Source organism: Pelobates fuscus, chromosome 7 (assembly GCF_036172605.1).
Source record: "Pelobates fuscus isolate aPelFus1 chromosome 7, aPelFus1.pri, whole genome shotgun sequence".
NCBI classification, from domain to species: Eukaryota; Metazoa; Chordata; class Amphibia; order Anura; family Pelobatidae; genus Pelobates; species Pelobates fuscus.
In genome coordinates this window covers 136,436,311-136,461,237 of record NC_086323.1, presented here as the reverse complement: position 1 = coordinate 136,461,237, position 24,927 = coordinate 136,436,311, and the positions used below count along the sequence as shown (strand labels likewise).

General features: G+C 39.5%; 1 protein-coding gene across 1 annotated transcript in view; it reads left to right on the top strand.

Moving 5' to 3' along the window:
• The window catches only part of RAD18 (RAD18 E3 ubiquitin protein ligase), a 470,945-nt gene that overhangs the window by 112,188 nt on the left and 333,830 nt on the right, over positions 1-24,927 (top strand). The window contains exon 7 of the mRNA XM_063426684.1: positions 18,579-18,763. Within this exon, the coding sequence (XP_063282754.1) occupies positions 18,579-18,763 (185 nt within the window). The remainder of the gene's footprint in view (positions 1-18,578; positions 18,764-24,927) is intronic.

The following is a 24,927-nucleotide window of genomic DNA, read 5'->3' as shown; positions in this document are numbered from 1 at the left end:
CAAAGTCTGGTGGTAGAATTAGTGCATGGAAAGTGTTAAAAAACCACCATTTGAAATACCCTAGGCTGTCTACTTTCCAAAAATATATGGTTTGGTGGGGGTAAAATACATTGGCCGGCTTTACAAATGTCCCAAATAGGACATGTGCGCAGGTTGACTACTTGTCAAAATTCCAAGTTGAAAAATGGATATGCGCACCTGCCAGATTGGGCCTTTTAGCCCCCAAACAATCTGACAAGACTATGCATGGGTGGTATCACTGTACTCGGGAGATGTTGCTGAACACATATTGGCGTGTTGTTTGGCAGTGACACATAACACGATCTGTTAATTCATGCCTAAAGTACAATGTGTGTGAAAAAAAACACACAAAAAAGGACTACCTAAATGTTTGACAAAGTCTGGTGGTAGAATTAGTGCATGGAAAGTGTTAAAAAACCACCATTTGAAATACCCTAGGCTGTCTACTTTCCAAAAATATATGGTTTGGTGGGGGTAAAATACATTGGCCGGATTTACAAATGTCCCAATAGGACATGTGCGCAGGTTGACTACATGTCAAAATTCCAAGTTGATAAATGGATATGCGCACCTGCCAGATTGGGCCTTTTAGCCCCCAAACAATCTGACAAACCTATTCATGGGTGGTATCACTGTACTCAGGAGATGTTGCTGAACACATATTGGCGTGTTGTTTGGCAGTGACACATAACACGATCTGTTAATTCATGCCTAAAGTACAATGTGTGTGAAAAAAAACACACAAAAAAGGACTACCTAAATGTTTGACAAAGTCTGGTGGTAGAATTAGTGCATGGAAAGTGTTAAAAAACCACCATTTGAAATACCCTAGGCTGTCTACTTTCCAAAAATATATGGTTTGGTGGGGGTAAAATACATTGGCCGGCTTTACAAATGTCCCAAATAGGACATGTGCGCAGGTTGACTACTTGTCAAAATTCTAAGTTGATAAATGGATATGCGCACCTGCCAGATTGGGCCTTTTAGCCCCCAAACAATCTGACAAGCCTATGCATGGGTGGTATCACTGTACTCAGGAGATGTTGCTGAACACATATTGGCGTGTTGTTTGGCAGTGACACATAACACGATCTGTTAATTCATGCCTAAAGTACAATGTGTGTGAAAAAAAACACACAAAAAAGGACTACCTAAATGTTTGACAAAGTCTGGTGGTAGAATTAGTGCATGGAAAGTGTTAAAAAACCACCATTTGAAATACCCTAGGCTGTCTACTTTCCAAAAATATATGGTTTGGTGGGGGTAAAATACATTGGCCGGCTTTACAAATGTCCCAAATAGGACATGTGCGCAGGTTGACTACTTGTCAAAATTCTAAGTTGATAAATGGATATGCGCACCTGCCAGATTGGGCCTTTTAGCCCCCAAACAATCTGACAAGCCTATGCATGGGTGGTATCACTGTACTCAGGAGATGTTGCTGAACACATATTGGGGTGTTGTTTGGCAGTGACACATAACACGATCTGTTAATTCATGCCTAAAGTACAATGTGTGTGAAGAAAAACACACAAAAAAGGACTACCTAAATGTTTGACAAAGTCTGGTGTTAGAATTAGTGCATGGAAAGTGTTAAAAAACCACCATTTGAAATACCCTAGGGTGTCTACTTTCCAAAAATATATGGTTTGGTGGGGGTAAAATACATTGGCCGGCTTTACAAATGTCCCAAATAGGACATGTGCGCAGGTTCACTACATGTCAAAATTCCAAGTTGGAAAATGGATATGCGCACCTACCAAATTGGGCCTTTTAGCCCCCAAACAACTCAACAAGCCTATGCATGGGTGGTATCACTGTACTCGGGAGATGTTGCTGAACATATATTAGTGTGTTTTTTGGCAGCAAGACATAACAGGATCTGTAAGTTTATACCTGAATTGCAATGTATGTGAAAAAACAAAACAAAAAAAAAAACCTATGTGAAGTTTGGCATAGACTGGTGGTAAAATGGATGCATAGAAAGTGTCAAAATATACTTAGATAAATACCCTGGGTTGTCTACTTTAAAAAATATATATATACATGTGGAGTGTTTTCCAGAGATTTATGACAGATAATAGTGTTACAATGTCACGAGTGATACATTTTTAAAATGTATGTTTTGAAACCGCCATATCCTACTTGTACTTATAGCCCTATAACTTGCAAAAAAAAGCAAAAAATCATGTAAACACTGGGTATTTTTAAACTCAGGACAACATTTTGAATCTATTTAGCAGTTTTTTTCATTCGCTTTTGTAGATGAGTAAAAGATTTTCCAAGTAAAAGTCAAAAAACACGTTTTTTTTTCAATTTTTTATCATATTTTTTCATTTTTTTTAAATTAAATTACATGAGATTATATAAATAATGGTATGTAAAGAAAGCCCCTTTTGTCCTGAAAAAAACAATATATAATTTGTATGGGAACAGTAAATGAGAGAGCGGAAAATTACAGCTAAACACAAACACCACAAAAGTGTCAAAAATATGCCTGTCGCAAATGTACAACATCGCAAAAAAAGTCAAGTCCTTAAGGGGTTAAAGGGGCAATCTAAGTGCATTAACCACTGTGGCTCATTTTAGTGGTTATGGTGCTAAAAGTCAGCAGGCCTCCATCTATCGTCTTTCTGTTAAAACATTTTGGAGTGTTTGGAAATTACACCTTTTGACAATGAAGCGTGAATCTGTCTAACACAGTGCTCCCAGTCCATTATATCACAAAGCAGTCTGGAGGGAAATATGGGGGCAAATTACTTAGGCTTGTATACAATATCCACTACAATTAGCTATAGTGGTTCTGATTCTTTTTGTAAACTGCCAAGTAGAATTGCCTCCAAACGTACATTGCAATTAAAGAATTGTGAATGACCTATATGAAGCCCTTTCCCCGTTAACTGTAATTTTAGGCTAGATTGAAATATTTTTTTTAGCTTTTGAAGAACTCCTTTGATGCTTTCCTAGTTTAAAGCATCACAAAGTTCCTGTCCTACAAAAGCCAGATTCAATATGATGCATGTTCCTACTCCAGGCCACTGATTAAGTTTGGAGTAATTTACTTGCAGAGGGATTTTTATCATACATCAGGAAAACTTCCTGATCTCCAAATTTACATTTTTGTTACCTTTTGAACCCATCTGCACTCCTCCAGTTTTGTTTAAATGAATGAGCATTTGCTTTATTCTTTTGTAATTTTGATTTGTATGTAGTATTTCTATGAACAAGACAACTTTGTTTTGCTTTTATTGTATCTCTGTCTTACTTTCTCTTTGAAGAATACATGCGTGTTGGACCTACATCTCCAAGGGTGCTATATTTACAGATAACAAAAATAAGATTCCCTTTTTCTAATGAATAAATGTGCCTTCTTTCACATAGATGATCTCATTATTTTATATTTGTTAGAGGGGAGAGAGGGGCTTCACTCCACCTAATACCAACATTGCCAGGTGTTCATATATACTCTGCCTTAACATGACTTTCCAGACGATAAAAGCACTTAGACTTGTGTGAAGAGTGTGTCCTCTTCTTTTTCATCTTAGAAATAGTGCAGATTTTAATACTAATTGGCACATTTAGAAATGTGCCATGTCAATCAGACAATCAGTCCTTTTACTTCCTGGTTGTTTAGCTTATTGGAGCTAAACTCAAGAGGCAGCAATTGCCCAGAGCACCTGCTTTGCACAGACCTCTGAATCAAATGCATTGGGAAGTCTGTCATTGGCCAGCCACTGAAACTCTGGGCGGGATTAGAAAAGGAGGCATGCAAATGCCGCAGACAAGACAAGAAAGCTGTCTTTCTATATATTCAAAATGAAAAAATGCATTATTTAAATGCATTAATGTTTTATTTGACCTACATCTACTAAGCACACATACATACATTTTTTTTTTTTTTTTTAATTTGGGCAGTGGAGTGTCCCTTTAACCCCTTAAGGACCAAACCTCTGGAATAAAAGGGAATCATGACGTGTCAGACATGTCATGTGTCCTTAAGGGGTTAAGGATGTGAGCTTGAGGCACTCCTTTTGAAAGCAGTAAGGATCCTGTGCCTCATATTTAAAGTGAAACGTTTAAGGGCGTGTAGATAAATATATCAGAAACCATGATGTCTAATAAGTGTACTCAGAGATTTCAATCATTGCTTTTGTGTTCAAATTCACAAGAGTACTGCAGCTGTTTCACACCGACGTAGTTATTATACAAGGTGAAGATTCCTAGAAACTCCATATATGTGTGAAATAACATTTTGCTGAATAGAGGCATGTATGTGTTTTTTTTTTTTTGTGTGTGTGATTTTTTCTTCTTTTCATTGAATGTCATACAAAACATGTGCTTCAAGAGAGCGGACACATTTAATCATAGTTGAAACAAGTATACGTTTAGGTTTTAATGAAATGGACTATATCTGTTAGAAAACCCTACCCCTGTGACTATTACATAAATGGTAGCATCTAGACCTCTAATTTTCTTTACTCCCATTTTTTTTTTTTGGTGCCTTTTGCAACATCAGACCTGCAGCTTTGTCAAGGTTAGGTGTTTCTTGTATACTTCCACTTATGTTCTCCTTGTTTACACTATTTCTTTTCAGTGAATAGGAAACACAGTCAAGGGACACTATAGTCACCAGAACAACTACAGCTTATTGTATTTATTCTGGTGAGTATAGTCATTCCCTTCAGACTTTTTGCAGTAAACACTGCTTTTTCATAGAAAACAGGGCCCACCCCACCCCAGCATTTCCAATAGGTGTTGGACGTGTTCGGGTATGTGTGTGGGAGTTTCTCTGGTACCAAATACCACTGGTATTGGATCTTGCGCACCGTTTCCAGGTGAGATGCGCATGAGGTATTGCCTTTGTGAGCTGTAAAGGCCCTCCACCACTGGACCCTGTCTAGTGAGTATCCTAATTCTTTATGCCAGGATTACATAAAGACTGTCTTCCATTTTGGGTTATTAGACATGAGAAGGTTATATGATGTGGATAGTACCTTTGGGGGGGGGGGGGGGGGGTAAATGTGTGTGCATCAACCAGCTGTTCACACTTTGGAGTTAAAGGTGGGTATAATCATGTCCATGCTAAGTAGGGGGGAGTAGCTAGAGACGGTGGTCCGACTATTAACAACAAAGATCGAACAGAGTCCCAATAACAAAATGATAGTACGGTGGGGGGGGAGGGGGGGAGGGGGGGGGGAGAGAAGGGTTTGGTTTTATTGTATGTGGGAGCCAATAGAGCTAGCTCAACATGCCGGCCCAATGCGGTTCTATATTAATTTACTGTAGTGCATCTATGGTGGAATGAGAGGTAACCATTGCGGCCTCTAGGGCCGCCCTATAGTATTGTTTGATATTGGGGAGCTTCTGTCATAGTTGCATCTGTTACTGTTTTATCATAATATATATATATATATATATAAATTATCATGTAGTACAAGAAAAAAAAATACATTAAGAAAAGTAATAATTAATTTATGTGTCCTAATTTACTTCATTCATATGTCTACTGTTTCAGTTTATTTTTGGTATTTACAGGACACAGAATCCAAGGAGTAAAATAAAATTTCAATGTGGAACAATTTTAGAATTTGCTGTTTGTCTTGTAAGCTTAAAGGGACACTGTAGTCAGCAAAACAGCTTTAGCTCAATGAAAGTTTTTTTTTTTGGTGTGTTTATAGATCATGCATCTGCAATCTCACTGCTCAGTTCTCTGCCATTTAGGAGTTAAGTCACTTTGCTTATGCAGCCCTGGTGACACCTACCTGCATGTTATTTACAGCGCCTTCCTAAACACTTTGTGTAAAGTGACATCTAATGTTTACACTTCCTTTATTGCAAATTCTGTTTGATTTAGAATTTTGTATCTGCCTCACTGTTAATTGCCGGCTAGACCTTTCAGGAGCCTCCTGCGTGTGATTAAAGTTCAATGTACAGAGCAAGAGATAAAAACTTCTAAAGTAAGTTAATTTATTATTGAGAATGAAGCCTTTTTTTATGAAGACTGTGTAAGTCACAGCCAATAACAAAATGTATTTAACTTCTAAATGGCAGATAATAAAGTAGTGCGTAATCTATACACCAAAATTGCTTCATTACATTAAAGTTGTTTTGGTGACTATAGTGTCCCTTTAATAGCCATCAAGGAAAACAAAATTGCCCCCTAAAATATATATTTATATAGGTAGACATCACAGGCTGTTAACTAGGGATTGACCGATATTGATTTTTTTAGAGCCGATACCGATAATCTGTGAACATTCAGTCCGATAGCCGATAACTTGCTGATATTCTGTACAAAATTTACCATTTTGAAAAAATGATCTAAAGGTAAATACACACACAATATCCATGCCACATGTAGTGGATGAAGTGTGTTTAGACAGGGGAGCTGTGTGTGTAGTGGGTGCAGTGTGTATTTGTGTAGTTTGTGTATATAATGAATGCAGAGTGTGTTTGTGTAGTGTGTATAGTGAATGCAGTGAGTGTTTGTTTAGTGTGTATGTATAGTGAATACAGAGTGTGTATAGTGAATGCAGTGTTTGTGTAGTGTGTATATATAGTGAATGCAGTGTTTGTGTAGTGTGTATATATAGTAAATGCAGTGAGTGTTTGTGTAGTGTGTATGTATAGTGAATGCAGAGTGTTTGTGTGGTGTGTATAGTGAATGCAGAGTGTTTGTGTGGTGTGTATAGTGAATGCACTGAGTATTTGTGTATGTATAGTGAATGCACTGAGTATTTGTGTATGTATAGTGAATGCAGAGTGTTTGTGTAGTGTGTATAGTGAATGCAGAGTGTTTGTGTAGTGTGTATAGTGAATGCAGAGTGTGTGTTTGTGTAGTGTGTATAGTGAATGCAGAGTGTGTGTTTGTGTGTATAGTGAATGCAGAGTGTGTGTTTGTGTGTGTATAGTGAATGCAGAGTGTGTGTTTGTGTGTGTGTATAGTGAATGCAGAGTGTGTGGTGTGTGTATAGTGGATGCAGAGTGTGTGGTGTGTGTATAGTGGATGCAGAGTGTGTGGTGTGTGTATAGTGGATGCAGAGTGTGTGGTGTGTGTATAGTGGATGCAGAGTGTGTTTGTGTGTGTATAGTGAATGCAGAGTGTGTGTTTGTGTGTGTATAGTGAATGCAGAGTGTGTTTGTGTGTGTATAGTGAATGCAGAGTGTGTGTTTGTGTGTGTATAGTGAATGCAGAGTGTGTGTTTGTGTGTGTATAGTGAATGCAGAGTGTGTGTTTGTGTGTGTATAGTGAATGCAGAGTGTGTGTTTGTGTGTGTATAGTGAATGCAGAGTGTGTGTTTGTGTGTGTGTATAGTGAATGCAGAGTGCGTGTGTGTGTGTGTATAGTGAATGCAGAGTGTGTGTTTGTGTGTGTATAGTGAATGCAGTGTGTGTTTGTGTGTGTATAGTGAATGCAGAGTGCGTGTGTTTGTGTGTGTATAGTGAATGCAGAGTGCGTGTGTGTGTGTGTGTGTATAGTGAATGCAGAGTGCGTGTGTGTATAGTGAATGCAGAGTGCGTGTGTGTGTGTGTATAGTGAATGCAGAGTGCGTGTGTGTGTATAGTGAATGCAGAGTGTGTGTTTGTGTGTGTATAGTGAATGCAGAGTGTGTGTTTGTGTGTGTGTGTATAGTGAATGCAGAGTGTGTGGTGTGTGTATAGTGAATGCAGAGTGTGTTTGTGTGTGTATAGTGAATGCAGAGTGTGTGGTGTGTGTAGAGTGAATGCAGAGTGTGTGTGTGTGTGTATAGTGAATGCAGAGTGTGTGTGTGTGTATAGTGAATGCAGAGTATGTGTTTGTGTGTGTGTATAGTGAATGCAGAGTGTGTGTTTGTGTGTGTATAGTGAATGCAGAGTGTGTGTTTGTGTGTGTATAGTGAATGCAGAGTGTGTGTTTGTGTGTGTGTGTATAGTGAATGCAGAGTGTGTGGTGTGTGTATAGTGAATGCAGAGTGTGTTTGTGTGTGTGTATAGTGAATGCAGAGTGTGTGGTGTGTGTAGAGTGAATGCAGAGTGTGTTTGTGTGTGTAGAGTAAATGCAGAGTGTGTGTTTGTGTGTGTAGAGTGAATGCAGAGTGTGTGTTTGTGTGTGTAGAGTGAATGCAGAGTGTGTGTTTGTGTGTGTAGAGTGAATGCAGAGTGTGTGTTTGTGTGTGTAGAGTGAATGCAGAGTGTGTGTTTGTGTGTGTAGAGTGAATGCAGAGTGCGTGTTTGTGTGTGTATAGTGAATGCAGAGTGCGTGTGTGTGTGTGTATAGTGAATGCAGAGTGCGTGTGTGTGTATAGTGAATGCAGAGTGCGTGTGTGTGTGTATAGTGAATGCAGAGTGCGTGTTTGTGTGTGTGTGTATAGTGAATGCAGAGTGCGTGTGTGTGTGTGTATAGTGAATGCAGAGTGCGTGTGTTTGTGTGTGTATAGTGAATGCAGAGTGCGTGTTTGTGTGTGTATAGTGAATTCAGAGTGCGTGTGTTTGTGTGTGTATTGTGAATGCAGAGTGCGTGTGTGTGTGTGTATAGTGAATGCAGAGTGTGTTTGTGTGTGTGTGTATAGTGAATGCAGAGTGTGTTTGTGTGTGTGTATAGTGAATGCAGAGTGTGTGTTTGTGTGTGTGTATAGTGAATGCAGAGTGTGTGTTTGTGTGTGTATAGTGAATGCAGAGTGTGTTTGTGTGTGTGTATAGTGAATGCAGAGTGTGTTTGTGTGTGTGTATAGTGAATGCAGAGTGTGTGTTTGTGTGTGTGTATAGTGAATGCAGAGTGTGTGTTTGTGTGTGTGTATAGTGAATGCAGAGTGTGTGTTTGTGTGTGTGTATAGTGAATGCAGAGTGTGTGTTTGTGTGTGTGTATAGTGAATGCAGAGTGTGTGTTTGTGTGTGTGTATAGTGAATGCAGAGTGTGTGTTTGTGTGTGTGTATAGTGAATGCAGAGTGTGTGTTTGTGTGTGTGTATAGTGAATGCAGAGTGTGTGTTTGTGTGTGTGTATAGTGAATGCAGAGTGTGTGTTTGTGTGTGTGTATAGTGAATGCAGAGTGTGTGTTTGTGTGTGTGTATAGTGAATGCAGAGTGTGTGTTTGTGTGTGTGTAGTGAATGCAGAGTGTGTGTTTGTGTGTGTGTAGTGAATGCAGAGTGTGTGTTTGTGTGTGTGTAGTGAATGCAGAGTGTGTGTGTGTTTGTGTGTGTGTAGTGAATGCAGAGTGTGTGTGTGTTTGTGTGTGTGTAGTGAATGCAGAGTGTGTGTGTGTTTGTGTGTGTGTAGTGAATGCAGTGTGTGTGTGTTTGTGTGTGTATAGTGAATGCAGTGTGTGTGTGTTTGTGTGTGTATAGTGAATGCAGTGTGTGTGTGTTTGTGTAGTGTGTATAGTGAATGCAGTGTGTGTGTTTGTGTAGAGATGTAATTTGTGTAAAATGGGGGGGCATTTTTTAAATTATTTTTTTAAAAATATTTAAATGTGGTTTTCTTGGGGTTTTTTTTTAGTCCGCCTTCGCTGCTTCTTACCAGGGAGGGGGAATATAGTATTCCCTGGTGGTACGGTGGCTTGTTAAGTACTTGGGGGGCCCGCAGGAAGCTGTTTCTTACCTTTCTTGCAGTTCCTTCAACTCCCCAGTGTAAATCTCGCGGCCCTTAGTGGCAACGCTCTACGGCCGCGGGTCTCGCAAGATTTGCACTGGGGAGCTGGAGGAGCTGCAAGAAAGGTAAGAAACAGCTTCCTGGGCTTGTAATGAGCCTGGCGGACCTAGGAGGTATTATCGGTAATATCGGTATCTATATTGGCCGATACCGATATTGCCGAAAATACCGAATATCGGCCGATAATATCGGTCGATCCCTACTATTTACTTTTTTTTTTTTTTTACTGCCAATGTGGGCTTGATAAGTGGTCTTTTCCTTCTATGTGCATGTATTACACTAGTAATATATTTTCCTTTAAAAATATTAACTGGATGTCATTTTAATCCATCTGATCGCTGTCATCTCAATTTGTATCAAACCATTTTTGAGTGGTTTGAAATTACTTTACTAAAATTAATTACCATAATATAGTGATAATTTACATTCTTTAGGCTGTGTGGTAAAGAGGCCCCAGTAGCTTTTCTATTAGAGGCACATTGGATATGTGTCAAGCACTGGGTGCACCCATAAATACGAATATGATTAAAAAAATGAAGACTGAATTAAATTCTGTAAGGAATTTCCATTAAGGGATTTATAGACCCACTCATAGTTATGTATTCGTTCTGATATGTATTAGTCAAGTGCCATAACTATGGCAAATATGTCATGTAGATGTTTTTTTTTCCACTATATGTCACACTGTCTATCACTTTCTTTTTACAAATGTTTCTAGTAACTCATGTGAAATTTAGAACTGCTGAATACTAGATGATACATAACACCAACTCGTTGTCCTCATTTTTCTCAAATAGTCATAAATCTGCCTTTGCTGGTGATCTCAATTAACCTGTGTGCCCTGAAAACCAGTTCTGTTACCATTTTCTTAATATGAACATAAAAGATGATCCTCAGAAACTAATTGCAGACATAAAATGTGAAGGTGTTGAAGTTGTATTTACAGCTCTTCAAACAATGCTCCATTTTTACGTAGAATGGTATTTAAATGTGTGTATAATAACTGGCTTACAGCAGAGTTCTTGGTGGGAAGGTTAATGCTGTATGCTTAATGTTTGATTGGGTCTCTTATTTCACAGGTGAAAAATCATATTGGATGAGGAAATGTGCACAGATCAAGCAAGCCCCATTGGTTTTTGATAGTGAGGAAGTTGGGGACAGGACGTTCATTGCTGTATTTTTCTCCTAATTCAAATATCTTTAGTTTTGCTAAAATACATTGCAAATACATTGTATGAGACAACCCCTTTAGCAAAGCCTCCACGTTTCGTAAGGCATTTTCCTGATAGGAAGTAGTCTGAGAATGTACTTAGCTCATCCAACGAAAAACCACAGATACTGTTCAGTCAAAGAGCCGAAATGTATAGAAATAGTGTTGCATAGTGCAACCACCTTGCCCTTAAAGGATCAGTATAGGGTCAGGAACACAAACATGTATTCCTGGCCCTATAGTGTTAACACCACCATTTAGCCCCCTGGGCCCCTCATGCCTTAATAAAAATAGTAAAAATCTTATTGTATTCAAGCCTGAAGCTGTAAATTTGCATGCTGTTAGACTCAGAAAAACAAGCAGTCTGCTGACATGTGGTAGCCTGATCCATTCACAGTGCTTCCCCATAGGATTGGCTGAGACTGACAAAGAGACAGATCAGGGGCAGAGCCAGCATGATTCAAACACAGCCCTGGCCAATCAGCATCTCCTCATAGAGATGAATTGAATCAATGAATCTCTATGAGGAAAGTTCAGTGTCTGCATGCAGAGGGTGCTGGAATCACAGGATGCTGTGCACAGTGCTGCCCTGTGCTCTGCTGACAGCAGATCTGAGTGGATGGAGGCATATTATGCCTCCATATACTCTGAAGTCCCTTTGGTTCACTCGGAGTGACTGCAACTGGAGGTGTTCCTAGCTTTCAATGTAAACACTGTATTTTCTCAGAACATACAGTGTTTACATGAGAGAGGCTGCAGGGAGCTATAGTTCTCACCTGAACAACCTCATTAAGCTGAAGTTGTTCAGGTGACTATAGTGTCCCTTTAAGTGATATCCACACCATGGATGTTGTGCTTGTCATGTATAGCAGCTGTGTATATATACTGCAACAAACTGTAAAATTATCAGAGAAAGTGAGAAAATGTTATAGTATTTTGATTTTATTGATATTTGTTCTGCCTGTTAATACTGTAAGCTGAAGGCATAAGTTAAATTAAAGAAATAATTGCAGTCAAAATACAAGCGTATATTGTATCATGTATTCCGGTTCACATAGTAGGAATTCATTTTCCACACACCCTAGAAAAAACCCTTTCATCTTTCTTTCTTGTTTTGTTATTGGAAGCATAGAGATGTGATGAATGCCTCTGAACTAGGGACTCGAAATCTGAATCTTACTCTGTAATACACATAATGAATCCACAGTGGTAGCAAAGTGATTTATGTCCAGTGAGTTCAGACAGACGGCACCTTAATTATTCCTGAAGTAAATTCAGCATTACAATTAGCTTTTTATACACGATAATGTACTTAAAGAGTCTGCAGAAAACTGGGAGAAACCTGCTAGGTTTATAATTCTAAGTTACATCAGATAAAAAAAAGAAATGCAGGGCAAAAAAAAAAAAAAAACAAACAAAAAAAAACTTTCACTTAAGGCAAAAGACTAATTTACAGATAAACCTGTGTCAGAGGATGATGAAAACCTGTCACTTTATTGTGAATGTACACATGTACACACAAAATGATCTTCAGCCCCTAAGTGTTTCAAATAATGCAACATGAAACACTGCTTTTTATTTTCACACTTCTTGGGATAGTGTACTGATTAGGGTAATCGATGGCTACATTTGGTATTGCAGATATATGTTGGGCAGTTGTTTTCATACAGACTTTCACTATGACTAAGTCTAAAGCCTTGGTATTTTACTTATGAGTCAAGGCTCAACATTGTGACCCCATGCCATTTCACTATTGAAACAGGCACATCATGTTAACCAGATTCCAGGAATAGCAAATCTTAAATTGTTTACCGTAACATATTAGGGACCCACATGACACTAAAAAGAGTCAAGTAAAAGCATTTTTGCAGAATTCATTTATTAGGATATTATGATTGAAATCTGGGTCATTGGGCTATTTTAACATTGAACAATGGGTTGCCAAACAAATGCTGTAAATGTAATTTGGTCCCTGTTGGTGTTTAGTGAAACAACTCCTCAAGTGTTTGTGTGGAGTGATCATACCATGCAAAGAGAGGCAATCGGCACTGGAATATAGGTGGATTTGGTCAGGGGGAGCAGATGTCCGAATTGCTTTGGTTGTACAAAAATGATTTTTTCCTCCTCATCTCCCAAAGTGTAACTTCCCCCTGTCTTGTCTCCCACGGTACAGGAGATCGTCTCCTGTACCCGGCCTGACTGACCGGAAGTGCTCTCAGTGAGCACTTCCTTTCAGTCTGGCTGGGTACAGGAAACATAAGTTCCTGCCGATCACTCCAGTCTAGCGCCCCCCCCCCCCCCCCCCCGGGCCAGTGCGCCCTAAGGCGGCCGGCCCACCTCATTATCGGTATTACCGGTGATTATTGGCCTTCATCCATAGCTCACTAAGCGCTGCAATCCACTTGGAATAGCCCTTTAAGTAACTTCCTTGTGTATGTATGCAAGTAGTATACAAATGCATTACTCACCCATTTAAATTAAGTTTAATAATAGCATTCCCCGATGCAGTAATTAACACTATAGTTTGATGTATTTGAGCTCTACAATGGTTTAATTAAAACGGTTTGTTGATTTTTTAAAATCTAATTCCAGCAGTCTCTGCTTGCAAACCCATTAGCTTTAGAACACCTATTTAAGTGCATGTTGATTATGGATAAATGTTTTTGTCATCTAATTGTAAACCTTTTTTGCCTTCTTTCTGGCTATTAGTCTCACTATTATCAGCAGTTACCTTAGAATAAAGTGCAGATCGCAAAATCTCAAGTGTGAATATCAACTGTGCTCTTAAAGTGAAACAGGCGACCACTGTGTCTTTTGTTCTTGCAGAATATTGTAAAATATGAAAATAGCAGAACCTTAATAAGCTTCAGTGTGCTGTGGTTTGAAAAGGTATCTTCGTGTCAAGCCGTCATGTGGATGATCCTCCACAGACTCCTTTGAAGTATCCTTGCACACATGAATGAGAGTACAGTCATAGCTCCACTCTGGGTACACTGGGTGGTAAATGTAGGGAAATGGCAGCTCTGAGAGAGCTTCAAGTTTCCACTCTTGCCTCAATGATGCCATTGTACAGATGGATGTGTCACTTTGGGTTGAGGACAAAATAGGTCCTCTTAAGATTAAAATAAATATTGCACCAGAGAAATGAAACATTCCAGGATACATGACAATTAAAACCTGGGGAATATATTTTATTTGTTTATGTAGGTTGCTGCATATCTTCACACCAGTTTTAGATCTAGTCCTATCATTTGAGATAGCCATGCCTCTAGGAGGCACTGCTTTGACCTTGCTGCAGCGAATGAGACTGCTGGGTAAATTGGCATTGCTCCACTGTTTTCTTCTCAGTTTCTTATCATGTTCCTGTCAGCAGGTAATGGTGTTTCATTCATCACGATGTTGACGGGGGAAACAAAAAAACAGGAGCGTGGCGGTGATTGCATTTGCTGTCTGTGCTACACTGTGACATCTCTGACCTGCTTTGTACTGTAGGTAGTAGCTGCTTTGAGAAGGGGCTTTTGGCAAGACTAGAAAAATGACTGTGAGTTTCATTCACAGGTCATTGGGCAGGAAGGAAGCTATCAAGAATGAAATGTTTATTAGGCTAACTTGACAAAAACAAATCCGTTGATAATGTGGAATATAATAGGTAAATGAGCTGTTTGACACACTCAGACTGGACTGTTTCTATACGCAAAATAAGTAATTCTCCTTACTTGTAGTTTCAGATAGATTGCATGGTATTTTAACAAAGAGCAGTATGCTGTTTCATTTAATATTTTACCTGTGCAAATTATTTTTCTCAGAACCTGATTTTAGAATTGCAGTTCCTGGTTTAGCGAGTAAGTGTGTGTGTAGAGTTACAAAAGCTTTCTCCCCTTTCACTGAATGTTGCAGTCACTACATTCACATGTCATCTACTACTACTACAAACTAAAGAGAGACTTTGTCTTACAAAAGGCCTTGGAAAACAGCCTTCATTCTAAATACTATAGGCCTTCTGTTGTGAAGTGGAACTGGGATCTGGGGCCAATCAGTAGAGGTTTAACATAATTAGAATATTCTAATTTGTGGGCTTATCTCCCAACTTTTGGAGGAATTAAAGTGGAACAGGTAGGTGGTTCCTAAGTGGAGTGCTTGTGAAACCCTTGGTGCCTAAAGTTGGCTGCCCTGTTGAAAAAGAGGCTAGGAATTCCTACAAATGAACCTGGCTTGAAGCCTTTTTACATGGTCCTAGCGCCCTCAGCAAATGCAAATTGAAATGTTTGGGTCAGTCCTTCCTAAATTGTAACAGTTGGGAGAAGGTATAGACCAATTATCGGTTCGGCCGATATTCCGGATCTTGGCAAGGATCGGCAAGTATTGCCGATTATTGTCAGAGGCTGCAGTGGCCCAGTTTTCTGTACCTGGCCGTACTGACAGGAAGTGCTCACTGAGAGAGCACTTCCTGTCAGTGCGACCGGGTACAGGAAGCTGAAGCTCCTGTACCACGGTCCCCTCCGCCCGGCCGTGCTACAAGAGAGGTAATGAGGAACACCAGGGACCGGGTGTGGGGAAGGGGGAAGGAGTGAGGAGGGAAGAGGACCACTAAGGGGGAGGTAAGGGAGGGGAGGGAAGAAGAGGGACCACTAAGAGGGAGGGAAAAAGAAGACCACTAAGGGACAGGGAAGGGAGGGAAAGGAAGAAGACCACTAAGGGACAGGAAAGGAAAGGGAAGGGAGGGGAGGGAAGAGGACCAATAAGGGACAGGGAGGGAAGGGAAGAGAACCACTAAGGAATAGGTAGAGGAGGTGAGAGGAACACTAAGGGACAGGGAGGGGGGAGGAACACTAAGGAACTCAAACACAAATACTTCACACAAATGTACATCTGCATTTAAAAGTGAACATTCAGACACATCCTTGCAATCAAACACAAACATTACATACAAACACACCCCTGTATTAAAACACACTTATTATATACAAGCACCCATTCAAACACCAACACTGTATGTTACACTATAGCTCCAATAAATGCTGCAGCGCTATACAGATATACAACCTAGAAATTATTTTATTTTTTTTGTAATTCTTTATTTATTCCCCTTACTCGTGAGTCCGAGAAGGGCATATTATTGCGGTACAAACATTGTAATAGAAACAAGCATATTCTGGCATTAATCCTTCCAGCTAGGTATAATACAACCGGTAAACTGGTGAGTTGGGGGTTTTGTGTATAAGAGAAATCGCTAACGTCTGGTATATGTGCTCAGATCCAAGTGTGGTCTGCGGCTCATGCGGTAAATGTCGGTGAGGGAGCAGTTCTCGCTGTGAGTGTACTCAGCCTGCGGGCATGTTCCCCTCAGTAAGTGGAGGGATGCTCCAGAGCGAAGGCCGTGGAGCCAGTTAAGGTCTGATGTGTCTCTTGAGACTATCTCATTGGTGTCGTTCTATTCCGTGGTTGTCATGTGGTGTGGGCTGACGTGTGGGCCAGCGGGGAGGCCATAGTCTAAGGTCCGCACTTTATTACTGTGAGGGTTTAGAGGTCGTCGGGCTAATGGCCCTATGTGTTACGCCGCTGCATATAATGCAGAGGCGGGGGTTGGGAGCCGCTATGGCCGTGGGCTCTCTCTGCTGGCTGTGTGAGAGTGCGCTATATGTAAGTCTCGACCGGTCTGCGAGGGTGTTAGGTAGGTATTGTCAGCCTCTGCGGTCGGTGAGAGCCTAAGCTCTAGTGTAACCAGAATAAAAGGGGAGTAAGGGAGAAACGGAAAACATATGAGTTTTTTAGTGATGACAGCCTTCAGCTGAGATTTATGGACATTGAACATATTAAGCCCCATTGGAGAGGAGGTAATAGGGACAATAAATTCTGGATACACCAGTTAGGTACTCTCGAACCTGGGGGTCTCAATGCTGATAAAGATATAATTTTTCTTATAATGTAAATAAAAACAGTCTACATTTTAATATATATATTTTTATAGATTTCCATATTTTTACTTTTGCATTTTCTTTTCACATATATATTTTATTTTAGTTTTTATTTATTTATTTTATTTTATATTCATTCACCATTACAACTCTCTTAATCATATTCTTTTTACATTACAAGTACATCTTCAATACATTATACATATCTACCTACTCTTATGTCTTATATCATTTATATATTTTTATTTTTGTAGACTGTTTCCATTTTTAGGTATCTAAACATTTTTGAATGTTATATATCTACTTGGGTAAGTACCAGGAAAAATCCCCACATGGATTTTATTACATTCACACAACATATGAAATAGTTTTCTTTTAAAGTGACTCTTTATTATTATTATTATTATTATTATTATTGTTATTGTTATTATTTACTTCGCATCATTATAGTGTTTTGTTCCATAGGGGGAAAATGTCCTTGATTACTGTCCAATTGTATACATAATTGTTATTAAGACAGTTCAATGATTTGTTGGTTAGTACTAATTGAACTTTTCTCCGAGTTTAAGTTTGCTAAATTAACGTCAAATATGGCAATTCACCCCCATACACCGAATGTGGAACGCACACTAGTGACTGAATGGGACAGCATACGTCATCAAGAAATGCCACGGAAGATCGACCCACCGAGCGTGACGTCAGACGATGCGAAATAAGAATTTAACCGGTAAAAATAAGATACATTAATGAAAACGGATTATTAACGACTGAAATCCACTCGGACTATCCAATAAGAAGACAGAAGAGCCATATTTAAGGAAGGACTCTGGGTTGGGGGTTGGTGGAGGGTGTATACTGCTTTTTTATTTGGATAACTGTGTGTTATTTGTCATTGCATTTATCTTTATACTTTTGTGCTTTATTTAATTTATTTGTTGCTATAATACATTGGAAGTACCCTGAGGAAGTCCTTTTGGGACGAAAAATGTAGGACGATACCCAGCAACTATACTCTGGTTTTTATACACTTTTTATGTGTTTTTACACATTAATTGTATTAATAAAATAGCAGGATTTTTTTGAGCTTGGAAACATTTTAACTTGACCTTTTCTCCTCAAATTTGCATGGTGTATTAGAGAACTGTAACTAGAGCGCGTGTGTGTACACACACTCACACTACTACTGTTTACCAGCACTATTGGATTTCTTTCTTGTACTTCACTTTCTTTTTTTTCTCAAATCTTCATAATTATCAATGTTTCAAATTCTCTGTTTTCAGATACACGTATCACGCATACATATTGATGGGTAGAACAAGAAAAGGGTTGTCCTGTAGTATGTAGAATTCAGAAGAAGATGTATAAGATTAAGTAATTAGGCAATGAAGAATCCTGCAGAATATGCATTAGACATACTGCTGGGGAACCCTTTTCATGTATTTTTATAAATATGACACTCTCACTCTCTCTCTCACTCTCACTCTCTCTCTCTCTCTCTCTCTCAAGTCTCAAAGGGTCTTGCTGGATTAATTCAATGTGTGCATTTATTGCAGCATAAGAAAACAGTCAGCATTTTAGTCCAACAAACAGGATTTAGACATCATTTGTTCTATATGGTAACAGTATCTGGCAGCACAAAAACAGTGTGCCTTTGTAAGTTGACAGATGGACTTTACTAACTTTGGATCCTTCAGGGGTTGAAATGCTTTTTCTTATTGCTTTTGCTCACCACTAGTTGATTGGTACTTTCAGAGGTCTTTCATTACAATTTTTGAGCAATTCTCTGTCTGTTTTGCTTGGTACAGTTCTGTTCAGAAGAGGAAAACCATGGCCAAAGTAGTCTACAACCTACTGTCTTACCGTGATTTGAGGAAGAGGCTGAAAGAGATTGGTCTGACCACTCATGGCACAAAGCAACAGATGATCAGAAGGCACCAGGAGTTTGTGCAAATGTATAATGCACAGTGTGATTCCTTAAACCCCAAGTCAGGTACTGAATTTAAGATCCTTATTCTTACTTAAAAAAAATAAAATAAAAATTCCCTGCACTTTTTAATTGCCATATAAAAAGAATAAGTAAAACCTCATTCCCATGCTAAAATATTAAGCATGCACTGCCAAATATAATTTACATTAGAACATAATCTAAGCAAATCTTTTATTTGTGAATACAGGACATTTTTGCATGTGGTGCAACTAGGCATCAAACTTACTTGTGGGTGCTTTTATTTACACTCTAGCATAGAGTTGATTAAAAAAAAAAAAACACTACACCTGTACATGGTCTTTTTGATATGGTCATTAAAGGGACATTTTTGTATACATTCTTAATGCATTATCTAGTACAGCGTTTCCCAAACGGTGTTTGCCGCATCGTGCACACAATGGTGCGGCGGAATGTTTCCCCGATGATATGGTTATAGCATCGGGAAAACATTACTACTGAACAGAGGCCCGGGCGCATGTGATGTCAGCCGACTGGGAGGAAGTGACAGACTGTCACTTCCTCCCAGCATCCTGCAGGGAGACAGCGTGAGATGGAGAGGAGGCAGCCGCAGCGTAAAGGGAGAGGAGCATGAAGAGCTCCAGACCCCTAACTCACACAGCAGCAGGAATCCAAGCCACCCTTCTGGCACATAAGGTAAGCTGGAGGGAACAGGAGGGTGTGTGTAAAATATGCGTGTGTTTGAGTTTGAATGTGTGTGTGTGTGTGAGTTTGAGTGTGTGAGAGTATTGGGGGTCGTGTGTGTATATATGTATATATATATATGTCCAAATACTTGCACTCCTGTTGTAATAAAATAGAGCCTGGTGCTTGTTAGCAAATATAATAGAACAGCATAGTAGAAAATAGCACTCCAGGGACTTCAAAAAAGTATGGTGAAAAAAGTAACTTCACAATAATTATATTGTGAATGTGGTATTATCTAATACACACGTGAAAATACACAAAAGTGCAAATGTGCTGATATCTCTGATATCACAGTGCTTCAGTGCAACACAAAATTCAGATAAATGAAGTGGATACATTTTTTTTACATATGCACAAGTAATTTGAAGTAACCCAATCGAGGGTATATACAGCTGGGTATTGTATCCACTTCATTTATCTGAATTTTGTGTTGCACTGAAGCACTGTGATATCAGAGATATCAGCACATTTGCACTTTTGTGTATTTTCACGTGTGTATTAGATAATACCACATTCACAATATAATTATTGTGAAGTATTACAAGCACAAATATTTTAAATTTGATTTTAAAGAAATATTGCACGTTTTTTGTCTTAAAGGCACAGCACACCCTTTTTTTATATTGTCGTTTTTTGAGTGTTTTATGAGCTATTGCACTTTATAAGGGAGCTGCTTTTAAAGTTTTTAAGTACTAGCATTTACAAATTGTAGACGTGTATTGAGCGCCTTTTGTTACTTGTTCTTTTTTTGGAGTAAAAAAGTAACTTGGCTTTTATTCAGCAACTGTCACAAAGTATCAACGTTTCAGCTCTTGTGCAGAACTTTCGTCAGGATTTTCATCACATCATATAATTGATTATAATTTTTTTTTTTTTATTTAAATACGGACAAATGTTAAACACACCTTTTTGACCCCCAAAATCTGCTGCGCATCTACAATTGCCAAAAAACACCAATGCTAAATAGTTTCTAAATTTTGTCCTGAGTTTAGAAATACTCAATGTTAGCATGTTCTTAGCTTTTTTGGAAAAGTTATAGGGCTATAAGTACAAGTAGCACTTTGCTATTTGCAAACCATTTTTTTTTTCTTCAAAATTAACGCAAGTTACATTGTAATACTGATGTCTGTTAGGAATCGCTGAATAACCCTTCGCATGTATATATACAACCTAAGGTATTAAACTTGGGGTATTTTGAATCTTTTCATGCAACCATTTTACCACCAATCTATGCCAAACTAAAAAAAAATAATTGTGTTTTTTGACACACATATCAATTTAAGAATACATGTACAGAGAACTTTAAGGGTTACTGGCAAATAACACCCCAATAGGTGTTCAGTAACATCTACTGAGTTCAGGGTTACCACCCATGTATAGGTGTGTCGGATTCTGTGGGGGCTAAAAGACCTTATTTGGAGGGTGCGCCTTCCAGTTTTCCAACTTGGAATTTTCATAACAGGTCATCATGTACCCATGTCCCATTTGGGACATTTTTGAAGCCGCCCAATGCAATTTACCCCCATCAAACCATATTTTTTTGAAAAGTAGACACCCTAGTAGTAGACATCCACATTGATGCCAGGATTTGCAGTGAAGGGTGGGGTATCTGGCCTCTGGCGATGAGGCACTACCCACTCCTCAGCAGTACTGCTAGCTGGAGCAGTACGTCTCCTTCTGGCAGGGGGACTTGCAGCCACAGATACATCATAACTAGATACATCACTAGCAGCAGACACTGTATCTAGTGATGATGTATCTGAGCACCTGGCAGGGTCAAAATCAGGGTCGGAGTCCGACATAGATGCGTCAGACTCGAGGGCAAGGATGGCATATGCCTCCTCAGCGCTATACAACCTCTGTGACATGATGACAATCACTTTACTTAGTGATCTGTCACAAAAAAAGAAAACCCTAAAAAAGAAATTAACCCCTAAAAAAAAAAAATGCACAGACAGCAAAATAAGTGCTGCTGTTCAAGATACAGTGGTCTATACAGTGATCACTGGCAGGGTAGGGGTAATAGCTCTGAAAAGAGCTTTTGGGTCTCAAAAAAAATGAACTCCTAAAAAAATGCACAGACTGCAAAAAAGTGCTGCTGTGCAAGAGCCAGTGATTATAGTGATCACTTGCAAGATAGGAGTTAATGGCTCTGATAAGAGCCTTTGGGTCTCACAATTTTACAAATCCCTACTTAAAAACTACCTAAATCTCTCAACCTAAAACACAGATCTCTCTCCCTCTCTCACTAAACCATAAGTGAAGAGAGGGAGGGAGATCTACACTGATCAGAGTCAATATTTACTAATATTGACATAATCAGACAAATGGAGATCATAGAATAAAATTGTTATAGGGGCAACCTCTGATTGGATGACCATAGCCTGCCTCTATGATAAGGCAGGCTAGGGACATCCCCAGAAGCCCCATGATGCACTGCCTTTAGAAAGGCAGTGCCATCTTGGGAGCCACATGGCTGGGGGGGTCGGAGGTTAATCTTAATTATTTTAGTTTATTTTTATTTCTTTTTTGATGGGTACCCGGCTGAAATGAGAGATATTGCACAATGCCTCGATATCAAGGCATTACTGCAATACTATCAGAACGGCTGATCACGATCGCTTCCAGCTCTCAAAATAGCCGCGGACGTATCAGGTACGTTCGAGGTCATTAAGGATTGTTTTTTGTCGTACGTTCCTGATATGTCCGCAGTCGGGAAGGGGTTAATTAAACACTTTGCTTGTGCATTAAATTGTGTGCAATGTGTATGCAAACCATGACAAACCTTGACTTGAAAAAGCTCATCAGAAGCGCAAAACCAACCAGGGAAACCTTGCATAATCTGTTTCCTGTTTTTTATTCTACCTGTCAGTGCAGATGCCTGAATTAGGGAATATGCAGAAAACATGATTTTTCAAAGAAATATCTTATATCTATAATTTATTTATTTTTTTCCTTGCACAGATTCTTCAAGGGCTTCTGTATTCTACAACTTCAGAGAGAGAATCTTTAAAGTGTTCGCTGTGGTCTCTTTGACAAGTGATATTTGTTTAATACCTTTTGGAGGTGGTGTGTGAGGAGGTCACCTGGTGATCATTTTAAGACTGGGATCTTCAGCTTCTAGTGCTTAAAACTAATTTATAGGAATATGCTTGAGTGATATTTTACTGTATTGATTGTAATAAATGATGCCCCAGAGATGTACCAGACATTAAAAATAAATTATATATTGCAAGAGGTAAGACAGTTCCCAGTTTAGCCATAGGTGTTCAAAACGACATTTGCTCTTTTTAAAGAGCATTGAATACCATCTATACATTTTTTTAACAGTTTTGCTAGCAAAGTATAGATTGGGTGAAAAAATTTAAAAAATTTAGAAGATTTCACTGATAAAGGAAAGCATAAGAGACCACCCAAAGGCAGTCATTCTGCTTTCCAACCACAGCAACCACATTTTTTGTGCTGTGGTTGCTATGGTAACTGGTCACTCCATTCAAATACCGGAATGCACCAGTGTGTCTGCCTCATGGAGGAGGTTTGCTCTACTGGGTGAAGTGTTCCCAAGCAGGGCAAATCGGTGAAGACTGCAGGAGAAGCAGAAGGCGGAGTGAAGGTTTTAACCCCTTAAGGACACATGACATGTGTGACATGTCATGATTCCCTTTTATTCCAGAAGTTTTGTCTTTAAGGGGTTAAAGATGGGTGTTACAGAAGTGTAACACATTTCTGTAAGTAGATAATGGCTGGTTGGTGGAGGGCACCCATTTCTGTAAGGAGAGCATGGTGGGTTGGTGGAAAGCACCCATTTCTGTAAGGAGAGCATGGTTGGTTGGTGGCTGGCAGTCAGTCTGGTAAGTCAATACAGATTCCCTTTTATAACTTTGTATCCATTCAATTTCCTAGAATTAAATTAATAAACACCCCATATTTGTAATGCTGCTAGGATATTGTACTGGGCAGGGCTGTGAATTGCATTCCATGTGCTACACACTTCTGATGCCTTTGTCGTGTTTATGATGCCATTGGGCTGGTAGTGCTGTTGAGCAGTTTGACCATTATCAAGTTCCTTGCAGTGGAAGCTTGTCTGTAGTAACACTTGGGGCAGCGCACCACCAGTATTTATGTGGGGAAAATAGTTTAGAAACACTATTCTTTTTCTGGAGGGGAAGGTGGTAAGCCAAAAATATGGTAACAAATTAGTGTCTCCTAATTATTTTATAGGTTTCAGTTCTGTAGGGCCCTCTCCCCTCTTTTGTAGCTGTTTGGAGAAGCTTACTTGAAGGCATCTAGGCATGTTTAAAAGAACAGGGCTGGTTTGAAATCTTCCCTGTTTCAGCAGGTTTTGTACATGCCTGGTGTCTATTACGATGGAATTTTAAATTGTCATTCGGGCAGCAGAGCCAGCTGCCCATAAGTAGAGGCATGCTGTTGACCTGTCTATTGAGGAGACATCATTGGCTGATAGCACCAAGGGGTGGGGCTACAATTCCCACAGGAGAGAGTAGCAAGAAGCCATCTTGGAAATAACACAAAGAGAGCACAGCAGCAGCAGCTCCTGGACCCTGTCAAATGTAAGTGTATAATATTATCCTTTTTTACTTCAATATGACTTCTTGCTTCTCTGTGGGCGCCCCTTGGGGCTATCAGCCAGTGATAGCTCCTGAGTAGAGAGGCCAATAGGGCTGTATGAGGACTGATTAGGCAAGGGAATTTACTCAAGTATATAATATATATTAAGCCTGGAATGATGAGGGGAGGGGGACATTTCTGACAAACTGTGCTGTCACTAATAGTCCTACCACACACCTACAATCTTCTTTAAATTGCTCCGTCAGCTCTGTGTAATCCATCATAGCAGTGCCGGAAATAAAGTAGAGAGGGCCCTGGTGCAGTAATTTTTTTGGGCCCCCTTCCGTCTTGCAAAAATGGCCTGAATGTAGATGCCAACCTGTCGTACAACTCCCACAATCTTTTGCCAGCTGGGGATCTAACGTTTGCCCATCCTTGCCGCATTTGTTGTTTGAATGTAAGCATGTTTTTGTATGGAGTATGTATGTAAATATAGGGGTGCACTTGTGTCTAGTGTTGCCATTTCAAAGCAGTGGTTTATTTGTATATAGTGTTTGCCTTTGAATGTAAGAATGTGCCTGTATGCATACAGACACTAGCACACATTCAGATACACAGAATGGCACTCATTATAGATACAAAACACTCACACATGCAGATACACATACAGGCACACAGATACAGACAACACATACAGACACACAGATATATTCATATAGATACACAGACAGACAAACAGGTACACACTGTCACGTATTCATCCTCACCTTATGGTATTTACGGTGGAAATTGCCTTCCTGGCAATAATGGAGGTGCCCCACAGCAGTCCTGTGCCAGTGTGCCTGACTTCTGCAGCATGTCGGTGGACGTCGGCCGCTGCGGGTCCATGCCAT